The sequence below is a fragment of the Aptenodytes forsteri genome, unplaced genomic scaffold, assembly GCF_000699145.1.
Source record: "Aptenodytes forsteri isolate BGI_AS27 unplaced genomic scaffold, ASM69914v1 Scaffold166, whole genome shotgun sequence".
Classification (NCBI taxonomy): Eukaryota; Metazoa; Chordata; class Aves; order Sphenisciformes; family Spheniscidae; genus Aptenodytes; species Aptenodytes forsteri.
Window position 1 is genome coordinate 4,984,400 of NW_008796110.1, and position 14,223 is coordinate 4,998,622.

The 14,223-nt window shown below is 40.5% G+C and overlaps 1 protein-coding gene across 1 annotated transcript in view; it reads right to left on the bottom strand.

The window, feature by feature from the left end:
• KCND2 (potassium voltage-gated channel subfamily D member 2) overlaps positions 1 to 14,223 on the bottom strand; it is a 293,947-nt gene that overhangs the window by 12,429 nt on the left and 267,295 nt on the right. The window contains exon 2 of the mRNA XM_009286811.2: positions 5,587 to 5,749. Within this exon, the coding sequence (XP_009285086.1) occupies positions 5,587 to 5,749 (163 nt within the window). The remainder of the gene's footprint in view (positions 1 to 5,586; positions 5,750 to 14,223) is intronic.

The window sequence follows — 14,223 nt, forward strand, 5'->3', positions numbered from 1 at the left end:
CCTTCTCGGCAGGGCTGCTCTCAATCCCTTCATCCCCCAGCCTGTATTGATGCCAAGGGTTGTCCCGAGCCAGGTGCAGGACCTTGCCCTTGGCCTTGTTAAACCTCATGAGGTTCACACAGGCCCACTTCTCGAGCTTGTCCAGGTTCCTCTGGATGGCATCCCATCCCTCTGGCATGTCAACTGCACCACTCAGCTTGGTGTCATCTGCAAACTTGCTGAGGGTGCAGTCCTGTTGTCCTGTTGTCTCTCTTCTGCAGCTCTCCAGACTATATAACTATCTTACTATCAAACTCAAAAATTACTAATTACTTACCTTATGGTTATTATTTTTTAATGATCTTGTACAATTAAAAGATATGAATTCCTTCACAGTCATTCTGTGTGTGCTGGTTTTGGTCGGGACAGAGTTAATTTTCTTCATAGTAGCTAGTATGGGGCTATGTTTTGGATTTGTGCTGGAAACAGTGTTGATAACACAGGGATGTTTTAGTTACTGCTGAGCAGTGCTTACACACAGTCAAGGCCTTTTCTGCTTCCCACCCCTCCAGCGAGTAGGCTGGGGGTGCACAAGAAGTTGGGGGGGACACAGCTGGGACAACTGACCCCAGTTGACCAGAGGGATATCCCATACCATATGACACCATGCTCAGCAATAAAACTGGATGGGGGTGGAGGTTGGCAAGGGCTGCCCTTGCTCTGGAGGCTGGGCATGATGATGGTGGTGATGAGCAATTGTTTTCTTTTGCATCGCTTTTTTTTCTTTTTTCTGATGGGGGCGGAGGTTGGCAAGGGCTGCCCTTGCTCTGGGACAGGCTGGGCATCAGTGATGATGATGGTGGTGATGAGCAATTGTTTTCTTTTGCATCGCTTTTTTTTCTTGGATTTGGTCATCTGTCCGTCCCCCCTTGTTTTTTTCCCCTCTCATTTTAAAAAATTATTAAACTGTCTTTAGCCCCACCCACGAATTTTTGCACTTTTACCCTTCTGATTTTGCCCCCCATCCCGCTGGGGAAGAGTGAGCGAGCGGCTGGGTGGTGCTTAGCTGCCTGCTGGGCTTAAACCACGACACTGTGGCTCCTAGAGCAATGGCTAAAATTGTCCAAATTGTCCAAAAATCAGCCACGATGTTGTTTACATAATTTTGTTTGACCTTTCATAAATCCATCCTATATGTTTGTTTTCAAGTGAAATGTCAAGCCCACATTTCGTGCTCTGATTTTCTAATTTTCAGTAATTGCAAATAATTGATTTCAGATTAGCTGACAATAATTTATAGGATATCAGCATGCAGCAGAGAAGAAAATGCTGTTTACTTTGTACATTAATGGATATGGAATTAAATAAGGTTCATATATTTGTTGAGTCGTGCCTTTCTTTCACAATCTATTCAAATTATTGTTCAGTAAATTCAAAAATCTTGGGTAAGTTATTCTGTTAGTTGTGTCTCTCCAACCCCACTGAGATTAATAGCCTATCTATCTCGTTTAAAGAAGCCATAATGGCTAGCAGGGTTCCCTACTGCCAGGTGCTGTTAAGCAGTTGTTGTTGCAATTTATCCTAGAGCTCTTTATATTTACCTAGGAACTAATTATTCATAACTTGACAGATAAATACATCATGTACAAACAATAAATAATAAAGTCAAGCCAATCTTCAGGATATATTTTGCTATGTGAAGGTAGAAGACCATACTCACATGAAAGATTCAGGTTCAATTTTATGTATGAAGTCAGGTTTTGGAGCTGATGATAGCTGTTTGGGTGTTCTGTTGAGGCACCACGCAAAGTCACTCCAGGGAGAAAGTGCTTGGGCAACTAAAATTAAGGCTCCTTCAATTATCAGGTAATCAACAATGATGTGCAGATGGACCCGCACTTAGGACTTGCTGACTATGAGGATACAAGGCTCTTGCCTTCAAAAGATGCATAAAAATAGATGTATGGAAAACAGGGAAGGCATCTAGCAAGGAATGCTTCATTCAGGGTAAGGAGGATATTGTCATCATAAGGGCTGCTGCAGTACGTTGGGATGGAGCAGACACCTGTTCCAAGAGGGTAGCTATGCCGCCGCCTCCTCCTTTCCCTTCTCTGTGCTGGCAGTCATCCTAGTGAATCTGGCACTGTGAGGGTCTAGCCGTATCTTAACCCTTGATACCGATCAAATATGGAATAGGAAATTGTATCCAAGCTTACCTAAACCTTTCGTTCTTCTTTCCTGTCCTTTCTTTTCCTTTTTCCTTTCCCCTCCTTTCCTTTCCTTTATACATGGACGAGTCACAACACATCTGTCATTAACTTTGCCACCTGAAGGTACTGATGGGCAACCAAAATAACTTGGCCTCTTGAAGTTGTCTCTAGCTGAGAAAAGCTCTACAAATAGGATTCTTCAAAACTGTCTCAGTTGTGATAAGTCTGCCTGAGGAAAAGGCATAGTAAGACTACAGGGCATAATTAGTTCTGCCCTGAATTCCAATATCCATTTTGGATTATTTATTTATTATTGTCAGGATAGGTCAGATCCTTGGACCTTATTATCTGATAGAAGAAAATGTTCTGATAAGCACAGATGATTTCTTTATTTTTTATTTTCATGTCTTTTTGTTGTTGTTGTTTACATTGAGGTCTCTTTTACAACAATGTATTTCCATGGTTGGAAGCAGGAGCTTCCTTTAAAATGCATTCAAAATAAGATGTTATATAAATAAATTTCTCTTTTCCATCTTCTCCTGAGCATTAATGTGCAGCATCTTTTTGCCAAAAAGAAACAAATGGAATTGTCTAATCTTGAATGGCTGTGCAGAGCTCAGTAAATGCATATACTGATCATCACATGGCTCTTGAACAAACCTAAAACAAGTGACAAAATTTGTCTGCTGAAAATTGCCAGTGCTCCCGGGACTAGATTTCAGCTCTTCAATGGAGAACTTTCTCTTAAGTTTCCTTACAGCCCAAATGTTTTGACATTTCTGAAGACTACCTTGATTAAACTTCTGTATGAGGTATTGATAAAGCAAGTTGCACAATTCAGATATCCAACACTCAATCAGATGGAAGCTGTTGTAGCCAGCAGGAGGTACCATCGCCTGCAGGGGTTCATGCTGTGTTCCGTGAAACAGCACCTTCTTTCAAGCTTATGTTCTTCAGCTTTAGAGAATAGAAATAAAGTTGGTGCCTAGGGGAACATTTATTTTAGAAAACTGTGTAAAGCTTCTATTGTGTTGAATGAAGAAGGAATTTCAAACTTCAATAATGCGACCTTTTTGCTTGAATATTCTTATACAATGCAGTAGAACCCTCCTGTGAAATGCAAGGCTATACTTCATAGCTAAATATTGCTAAATATGGACTATACAGTACCCAAGAAGTGCTTTTTGTTGGTTTTTTTTCAGTCCATCAGAGCAATATTCAGTTCAACATCTCAGTCATTTTAGATTGACAGAGATTAGCTTTGCAATAGGAGATATCAATGAAACACACATCCAGTGCTAAGCTAATCAGACCTCAAAGCCATATCTCCAATGCAAGAAGGGCATAAACACGGTCAGAGGAAATCTCTCATCCTTACTGTTGGCGTTGTTCTGGGGAAAAGATACTTGGCAGGATTGCCATTCATCACTTCATATTCCTGTTTGAAACATACAATGAGCTCACTGTTTTGCAAGGAGAAAAAGTCAGTTATTAACTCAAGTGGTTTCTATTCAGGAAGCGATTATTGGGAATATCAGCCAGTCTGCCAATCTAATTTTTGCAAGGTATTTTCTAGTGTCCATCTCTTTTTCACTGGCAAGTGTAAAGCAGGCATAGAAAAGTCTGTTTCATGACACGCAGTAGGAGACAGTTTCTACCTGAAATAAGGCTGGTTGTGTCTGCAGCTATTATGAAAGCTCAGAACAGACACACTGATTGCTGGGATCAAGCAGATCTGTTTTCCATGACTGGTGCAATGCTCGGAGGCACAGTAATGAAGCACTGTGTTCTGGCTGATATATACTGTTCTTTGTCTGCTGTCATTACGCAAACAGAAGTGGAAAAGTTCTCAACAAAAACAGTGTGTAGAATTGACGTGTTCTCTGCGTGTTCCAGCTGTGGGAGTGGGGAATGCACAGCTGGAACTAGCACATGGGACAAAATGGCACGCAGAAGGGTGGGTGGAATTAGTAGATAGGTAAGGTATGATATTTGGATCACTGATGCAGTATATACTTGAAATCAGGTTTCTAGAAAGGTGTGACATTTCTGTGATACACCTGGTTTCTTTTATGGCTATTTTCCGCATCTGACAGCGTTCTTCCAAGACGTGGTCATTAAACAGTACAGTATCTTAGCCTGGGCCTATGACTGACTTTCTTGGCCATGTATCTCTCTTTCTGCTGATTTTAAGATATTCTGGGAATGGTATCACTGTGTACATCTACTTCATTTCCATGAAAAGATCAGTCAAAACGGTGACCTTTCTGGTCAAAGGCCAGAAAGGAATACACAAACATTCTGTGTCTCTAAACCTGGTGCTGTTGTCTATATGAGCCAGATGCAGCATCTGGCAGCCTGTGTTCCCTGGTTTACGTACGTAATCCCCATCCACAGCCTGCCTGCATGCCTCTGTGGGCAGTGATCCTGCTCTCCCTGGTCCACTGGAGACTCAGAACTTCTGAAGAGAGGCCATGGGACCACAAAAAGCCCAAGTGGTGACACCTTGGCCTTGGCAAGGTCTGTGTTGCATACAGAGCCTTCTGACTGCCACCAGCAGAGGAACAGAAGGTAACGCATCTCGGCTACCTTATCAGGGCTTCAGGTCCCAATGGAGGCTGTCTGAACTGCTTATCGTTATAGGGTTGGGCAAATTAGATTTGGACTAGTAGTTTGGCAGTGATGTGGAAATGAAGGTGACTGCCCAGGCTTGGCTGCATCTCTCCTGGCAAATAGTTCTTCCTGGCTCCTGACCTTGCACATATGGGTCAGAGACAGAAATTGTCTTGTTGTAGAGCTGGTTGATATTTTAGTGAGAGACTCAGCAAATCAAGGAAGCTGGAAAAACAGACTTTTGCTTTTGGCTTTTCCTGATTAAGCTCTTTTTCTGAAACTTTTTAAGCAAACTAGAGCTGTGGGGACAAGTTCCCCACTAATCACATTCCCCAGAGACTGAACCTGGGAATTAAACACATGGATTAGTGAAGCAGGCTGTTAGGATAGACATTAGAAATCATTATTAGGTTTTTTTTTTGGTTGGTTGTTTTTTTTCCTCAGAAGACTCTGGTGGAAAGAAAGTCTGCCTGAAAAACACAGAAGAATCTTCAGTGGGTGGGACTGCAGCTATTGTCTGAAAATACTAGATCTAGTCTAACAAGTAGGATGAATTACCACAATAATAGATCTGTAAATTTTGACAGAAAAGATAAATGAACATTTTTTTCTTTCTCACTAAAAATAACACAGTATTTGCATCTGGGACATGGGCTAGGCATGTAGCACATACATATAGTAGTTCCCTTGCTAAGAAACCAAACACTTTGAGGATGCACAGCATATAAAAAGTCATATTTTATCTATTGCTTAACAACAAAAGGGGCAAAAATTAGGAGCTCACCTTCTGTGCCCTGCGCTTGTCTGCTCGTTGATTCTGGTGGTAGATACGGCTGAAGTTGGAGACAATTACAGGAACTGGCAGAGCAATGACTAAGACTCCACTCAAGGAGCATATTGAACCAAAAATCTTGCCAGCTATTGTCTTCGGCACCATGTCACCATACCTGGATTAAAGAAAACAAAACGTTTAGTAAAGACAAAATCTCTTCCAAGTATTGAATTTCAGGATGAATTAATTGCACAATAGATTTTACTTCTTTTGCAAATAATTATCGCTGCATATAAATAATACTTTATACACGTATGCATGCATATACAGCTTGATCAGTGTTGTGCACACATAATTTTAATTTCAAGCTAATGTTGGGTGTCCTATGTATCAAACTGTGGGCATCTATGTTTTACCTGCTCTAGTCTTCCCAGCCTGCCTCTATTTCCATGGAGAGAGAGAGTGACCTTGCTAAGGAAAAAAAAAAAAATCAGTGTCGAAATTAAGTCCCTACCCTGTTTGCTTGTTGGAAGAAGTCATCACTTTCCATTGGCAAGATCCTAGGGAGACCACTTGTTAACTTAGATGCCAAGCTGAATAATCTGTTGTCTCACTAGGCTGATATAGTACTTTCATTTAGGAGGGTAGCGCATTTTTGGAACAGGTTGCCCAGGAGATCGTGGACTTTCTATCTTTGGAGATTTTCAACACTTGGCTAGACAAAAGTATGGCTGACATAAGCTATTGTTGTGATAGTCTGCCTTTGAGTGGGAGGCTGGACTAGCTGACCTCCAGAGGTCCCTTCTGTGATCTAGCCAAAAGCAAACATGAAAAACTCAAGCCACAAGCAAGCAACCAAACAAATTCTAGCTGCAAATCCTGGCAGTGCTCAGAATTACTAGGGCTACTGCCTTTCTTTATGATGCTGGATATTGTTTTGTCCAGCAAGTAAGAACATAGTGCTGCTGAAGTATGTAGAGGCACTCCAGTGACAGCTTATTAAGAGATATCAGCTCTTTGCACGCTGTAGACTGCCATATTCTATAGACAAGTATGTAATTACATATTACAGAGTTTAATAAAGAGATGAATTACCTTCTAGTACCATTCTGTTTTTAACTTTACTGGTTTTTAAGTTATTATTAAACATTGATTGTAGCATGTGAGTTTAGCATGCTTGTGAGCAGAGAGATAGCACATTCCCTATCACAAAGAATTTATAAACTGTTAACAGAAGAAAAGGTAAGAAATAAAACTGCGAGAGGGGCAGTGTTTGGAAAAGGCTATCTGGAAAACAAAACCTGTCTGTTCTGCAGAAATTGGAAAAATAATAGAGAAGATGGGGGGGATTCTTCAAGTCACATATAATAGAGAATGGGGGGGATTCTTCAAGTCACATGGTCCAAACTGTGCACCTAAACATGAGAAGGAGGAGATAAAGGGGTGAGGATATCAGATCACGGAGAATCTATATGGGGTTAGAGCACACCTTCTGGCAATGAGAGCTCAGCATATGTCAAAAGGAGATTATGTATCACCTTGTAGGTGAAGATGAATAGTTTGCATTTTGTAAGATAAGAGGAAGGTTTTTAATGTAAATATTCAAATGAATTGTTATCCAGGCAGATATAATATAGATGACCAAGTCTTAGACTACTGACAAAGATTATGTTGTGTAAAATAAATGTTTAGTTGCTTTTCAAAGCATGCACAAGTGTAAAATATTCACAGGAAAAAATACATTAATATTTCTACCAATAAACCCTCTCACCTGCTCAGAATTTGAATGCTATTAGTTTTTGAATTTGAGACATGCAGGATTGTATATAAAGACATAATATAATAGAATCCATCTTGTAAATTATTAATATAGCTCTTCTTAATTACAAGATGTGTAAAACTGGAAAAATACTAGGAGGAGAGTCATGCTTTCCTTCACTTCAACAATTGCACCTCACAACATAGGCATTTTTGGTGCTTATCTTCCTAAAGCCAGAGCTGACTATCAGCTGTCAGGAGTGATGCATGCCCAGCTGTTCTCTTCTTTGAGCAGGGAAGTGGATAAACGACCTTTCAAGGTCCCTTTGACAAATGGGATCCCCGACACCTAAGTAACCCCAGGTTTTTTTAGGCGGAGCAGTGAGGTGAGCGGTGGGCATGGGGCCAGGGTGGTGAGCTTAGGGGAGAAGTCCTAGGATCAAATCACTGATAATCATTGCCGGTTTACAGTATTTGTTACTGTTTTACTTCATCCTTTTAGATACGATCAAAGTATTTTCTTAAATTGAATCAAAGTGTATCAACAGAAAGCTATTTAAAAGACAATATATATTTGCACACACCTGACACAACCAGATCTTGAAATGCAAAATTTACACATGACCAGTACTACTGGACAGATCTTTTAAATTAGATTCCTAAACCTATATTTAGATGCCTATCACTTGAAATGCTAAATTGCTGAACCTTCATAAGCTCACATTGTCACCGATGGCTGCTGTGGACAGAAGGCATTTCTAGCTCTAATTAATTTGGTTTGAAGTTGCTCAGGGATATAGTTCATCCTGTTGATAATGTGACACTGTAATTATGTGAATCAACTGCAGACCGATGCTTTAGGAGTGGTGACAGGAACTATTAGCTGATCTGTCCCTAACATTTCAGTATTTATGTGTGGACCTACCTACTGACATAAGGAGGTGCCTTTTCACAGTACTTCAGTGTTATGGAGCGAAATAAAAAAATTAGGATTGTTTGATACATGAAGGTATTTTGCAATGTTTTTCTTACCTTCTGGGCAAAATGACAGGTAGATGGATATACTGCTTATTTTAAAGTTATTTTAAAGTTATTTTAAAATAACTTGCTTTTGATTATTTTTCTATTTCAGCTTGAATAAGTTGTAGTGCAGTGACATTTTCCAAATGTAATGCTGTTTGTCCATTGTTTAGTGCTAATAATATCTTTCACATCATTAATAACTCTTACATAATTAGTTTTTCTCCTGTTGATAACACTGTGTTGGAGATGTTTAAATAAAATTACGGTCAGAAAAAGCGACTTCCAAGAAATTAGCCTTCCTGCACAGGGTGAGAAACATATTTGCTCACTTTTGTGACAAAATGGAGTTTTTACTACATTTACCCTGGTTAGCCTTGCTCTCCTTGGGGACAGTGACACAGATTTTAGTGTAGTGTAGGCATGACCAGAATTGTTAATGAAGTTCCTCCTGCTGGATTAAACATTACCTTTAGTTATACCTCATATATCACTGAATATCACCAATGGAAGTGGATGACATAAAATGAAGGGAAAATTTCTTCCTTTACCCCACCTGCAATTGCTTTACTCCTTGGGAAGTCTAAACTAAATAAGAACATAACTCTATTTTAGGATGGCAGGGTAGCTTTGTGGTGCTTGTATTTCAAAGTGGAAAAATTATACTTGATCTCTAAAACAAATTCTGAATTCTGCAGAAAATCTGATCTCTTCAGTCATGGAGACAACAAATATGGAATCTTATTAAGCAATTTTCACAGAGTCATTTTTCAAAAGGGAACTATTTCAAGGTTTTATCTAGTGCTACCCTGCTTGTCTCACTGCTCTTCAGACTGTAACTGCACACATATTTTCCTTTACATGCTTTTTTTCCTAGTTGCAGTCTTTTCATAGCTCTGTATATAGTCTGTTCCACATATGTCTATTATTGTGGCCAAAGCTCAAGTCAGTCTTTGGGTATTTATGATTTGTACTGACAATCCAATTTTGCAATGTCAAAAGTGTCATCCCAATATTGTATGCTCTGGATGAGTGAAGAAAAAGAGATGTCGTACTGATCGCTGTTATCAATCAGGTGCATTCTGCTTCATTAGCCAAAAAGGGAAGGGAAAAGGCTATGACAAACTAGATGCGTCAATCAAGTTTTATCAAATCGCAAGTCAGAAACTACGTGATCAAACTAATGCCTAGGTTTCACTAGACGTAGTCCAGACAGGTCAGACATGTGCTGTTGCTTGCAGTCCGTGGATATCTGTTCACTAAGTGACATCATACAGGGATGGATGGATTTAAAGGCATGTCTCTTTGTCTCAGCTGTTTGTATTCGACAGGTGACAGACCACTTTTACATATTTGCCTCCTTCCTGCAAGGGAATACAGCAAGCCAGTGGATTCCTTTATTTTGCAAATACTGGATCTTTCAGAGTCATGATCTGAGTAACATGGGCATGATTTCTTAGTGCTTTGCATGACACATTTGGGGCCATGAAATGCAGCTTGAATCACACACAATAGGCTGAGCTGTTGTAGGAGCGTGGGAAACATGAATGTATTTGGGTTTGCAAATGTACATTTTTGTAACCTATGCATTGCCACGCCAGAGCTTACCTGTGGACATCCACCTGCCAAAGCAATACTGCTTTTCTAACTGATGAGCAAAATACATCTGATGTTGCCTACCCATAATTCAAGAAATCTCAGACAACAGAGGCTGTATTTGTGGCATCATCAGCTATTTATCTTATTCCTGAATCTAATGAAGACTGTTTTTTGATGGCTCTAAGATGGAATATTTCATAAGACAAAGGTCTGATTTATAATTGAAACGAGTCATACTTTTTGGCCATTTTTCCCTGATGTGAGCAGAGAAGGTCTTTTCTTTAGTAATCTTAACAAATGAAAGGGACAATGCAGCTTATTTAAATTGGTTGTTTGTTTGAACACAGGAGTAATTTTTTCCAAGTAAAAAATAAGTGTATTTTGGAGGATAAAATAAGTAATCACAGAAATTGTAATTTAGCAGTATTTTTGTGTGTGTTTGACAGATCAGAAGTTCATATTTAGAATAGCTTACTTCAGATAGAAACACCAACCCCTCCAGATGACCTCTACAGCAAAACTCTGAAACTATAGGACATACATAATAGTAATAAAACCAGGATGTGCATTTTTACAAAGATCAAATAGTTTAGGCTGATAGTGACAGAAACTGTTAAGGAAAAGAATTATCAATATTCAGAAAACCTAGCTGCAATAACGTTTATTGACACTAGAGGGCATAAACGCCATTAAAAATAAATGCAAATGCAAAAACATTTTTAAAGGCGTGTTACAAAGACATGTGCCCTCTCCCACCTCCTTCGAATTCATTTACATACTTTAAAAAAAATTACATTATATGCTGGTTTTCACTGGAGTAGAGTTAATTTTCTTCAGAGTAGCTAGTACGGGGCTATGTGTTGGATTTGTGCTGGAAACAGTGTTGATAACACAGGGATGTTTTAGTTACTGCTGAGCAGTGCTTACACACAGTCAAGACCTTTTCTGCTTCTCACACAACCCCACCAGCGAGTAGGCTGGGGAGGAACAAGAAGGTGGGAGGGGGGAACGCTCTGACCAAAGGGATATTCCACACCATGTGACGTCATGCTCAGCATATGAAGCTGGCGGAAGAAGAAGGAAGGGGGGGACGTTCAGAGTGATGGCGTTTGTCTTCCCAAGTAACCGTTAGGCGTGATGGAGCCCTGCTTTCCTGGAGATGGCTGAACCCCTGCCTGCCCATGGGAAGGAGTGAATGAATTCCTTGTTTTGCTTTGCTTGCATGCGCAGCTTTTGCTTTGCCTATTAAACTGTCTTTATCTCAACCCACGGGTTTTCTCGCTTTTACTCTTCCAATTCTCTCCCCCATCCCACCCTGGGGGGGAGTGAGTGAGTGGCTGTGTGGGGCTTAGTTGCCAGCTGGGGTTAAACCACAACACATTGATTGAGGTCTGTTTTCTGCTCCCATCTTATTTGCTGAAAAGGAAAGTTAGTAAAATTTTTGTTTTCAAACACGTAAAACGTCAGAAAATAACGGAGTTGTAAAATAAACGAAAAGTCATTAAAATTAAGTCGGTAATATTTATTTTAAAAGCAAGGGAATTTATGACCAAGGAACAATGAAAATAGTACGAAATCCATGGAAACTAAACGATCTTCGTAGAAGCCAGCATGGCACATATTTTTTTATGTGTGGGAGACAAATCACGTTTCCCAGTGGATTTAGCATGTCATGCAGGCGGGGTTCAAGCTTTTTGCACTGAAGTTGACTAACAGAATGGTGTCCTGCCTTTCCAGGACAAGGTCTACCCTCCCATCCTCCAGCTGCTTGCTTGCTGTGGGCAGGGTCAGTGCTTTACCCACCGGGGTGGGATGATACATCTGCCCTCTTGCTTCCCGTCTCGCCTAATGGCCGTTTCCTGTTCTCCAGGAGCCGCAGGCAGAGCCCCAGAGGCTGCTCTGCTGAGACTCTCAGCAAAGATTATACAGCTGCTCATCGGCCCATGCGTTTAGGCAGCCAGCCACCCAATCGGGCACGCACTTACGTGCCGGCAGAGGGGAGAAGGCAAGAAAAGCAATTCCTAGCCTCTCTGACAGTAACGGTAATATGGTGAATCTGCAGCCTTACCTAGGTCTTCAAATAGCCTAATGATTTTGGAAAAGTAATTTCTAGTAATACAAAATATTGCCGTTAGTGTGAGATGCGGAACATTACATAGATTATTCCAAATTTTATTCCAGCCTAGGGAGATTCTGCATCGAATTGCAAATAATCTTCCCGGTTGCTTTTACTACTGCAAAGGGCCCTCTGTTGCAATAGCCCTCTCTTCTGCTCAGTAGTGATGGACGTGGTTCCCTCTGGGGTCCACAAACGTTCCTCCAAGAGCTGGCCAGAATGCTTGTTCATGAATGATGAAAATCACATCTGCTTCTCGAGAGTGGCAGTGCTCCCTGGGCTTTCCAGCCTGCAGTGCAAGAGAGTCAAACTATTGCCCCTGCACCTGGCTGAGTTTGCAGTTTCTGAAATATAAAATTTCTAATTTTCTGAAATACAAAATTTCTAATAACATTCAGGGATTTTTTTTTTTTTTGCATGTGCACCAGAGCTTTCATCCAAGAAGCTTAAACAGATTTGTAAAGGTGGGCTTTAGTACTTAGAGGTCAAAAAAAGGAACTTTTGCATGGTAAAATTAAAAGACTTGCCCAAGGAAACATTCCCGGCTTCTTGCAGTCAAGACAGAGATCCAGATAACCAAATTCCTTCTGTTTTCCTTTACCATAAAATATTAAGTCCAAAAAATATCTTTTTTTGTCATCTCTCCCCCTCACTCCATAGGAAAAGCAATATCCTAACTTCCTGAGCTGCTGCAAAGCATCACAGAAGTATGATGTCTGGTTCATTTGTATAGGGGCTATTTAAACTGCCAGAGCTGCAGCTCAGCTGACTCCTAACAGCTGCATTACAGTTACACAGACATACTACTGAGGTGGTATTTTGTTTTGTTTTTTCTTCCCAGATTTCAGAGGCAAAAATGAGCATGTTGTTTGTTTTAGGAAAAAGAGAATGTTTCTGAATGGATCCGACAATTTTCATGACTAAGAAAAGAAACAGCAGAAAAACTATTCTTGATGCAAAAGTTGCAAGCTGCCTTTGCTAGTGTTACCTAAATCATGGTGGTTCTCACAATGCACTGGCCGTCATCCACACTCATAGGTGAAAATGGGCTTTTTTTAGAGTTTGTGGGCAAAGGGAGCTTCACACAACCTTTCTCATGGTAGCAGGCTTCTGCAGCAAGTGCAGGTGCCCTCACTCTGCACAGCCCCTGCCAGCGCCTGAGCCCTCTCCAGCCGAAAGGTGACACTGAGACCGTGACAATTGCTGCTGAGGGTCTCTGCACACCAAGGCAGGCATTGGCTTATGCTTCCAACCCCATTTTTTGCTTTTGATGGAGAATTGAGGCTTCCAGCACCAGCTTCTGTGGCAACGATGCTTACCTGGTAAGAGATCTACCATGCATTTGGTGGGGCTTCACGCTTAGTACAGTGGATGGAAGACTGTACATCAGCAATAAAATTCATCAGCTGGACTGCCACACGCTCCAGAAAGGAGGAGTGACTGCCTTTCTGCTATCACGGACGTGTGAGTTAACCGATCTCAATTAATTCCCTTCGCAATAAGGCTAGCTCTAGGACTAAGCAGATATGCTGCAAGGGAGCAAATATCAGTTAACCACTTTAACTTCGAGACCAGTTGAAAAAAGACCATCAGTGAAGAATAGAAACTATCCATTCTGAGAGTAGAAAAAGAAGTGCTACGCATAAAGCAATATTACAGAGATGTCAAATTATATCTGAGATTTGTAAAATGGTGTCCTTGTCTAAGGAGAGTGCTGTAAATTGTTATGAAGCTGTTCCCTAGATCTTCCAAGCTGCTTGGTGACTAAATGCTGGCAAGTTGACACTAATTAGTCATTTATTTCAACATTACATCCAACAACAGATACTTTAAATTGCTACTGGTAATAAGTTTAAGTGGAATTTGAAAATAAGCATTTCAACTGTGTTGCCTTAAGGATTCAACCTGTACATTCACAATTTGAAAAGTATCTAAGCTGCTGTTTAGGAGCTAATTCTATTTTTAAAACACCACTGTATGTAAATGTGAAATGATCCAGGGCTAGATTTGGAAAAATGAGACAGAGGTAAGTAAAAATGTCCTCATTTCCTAAAATCATCTTTAGTCATAGAATCATAGAATCATAGCATCATTAAGGTTTGAAAAGACCTCTAAGATCATCGAGTCCAGCCGTCAACCCAACACCACCATGCCCA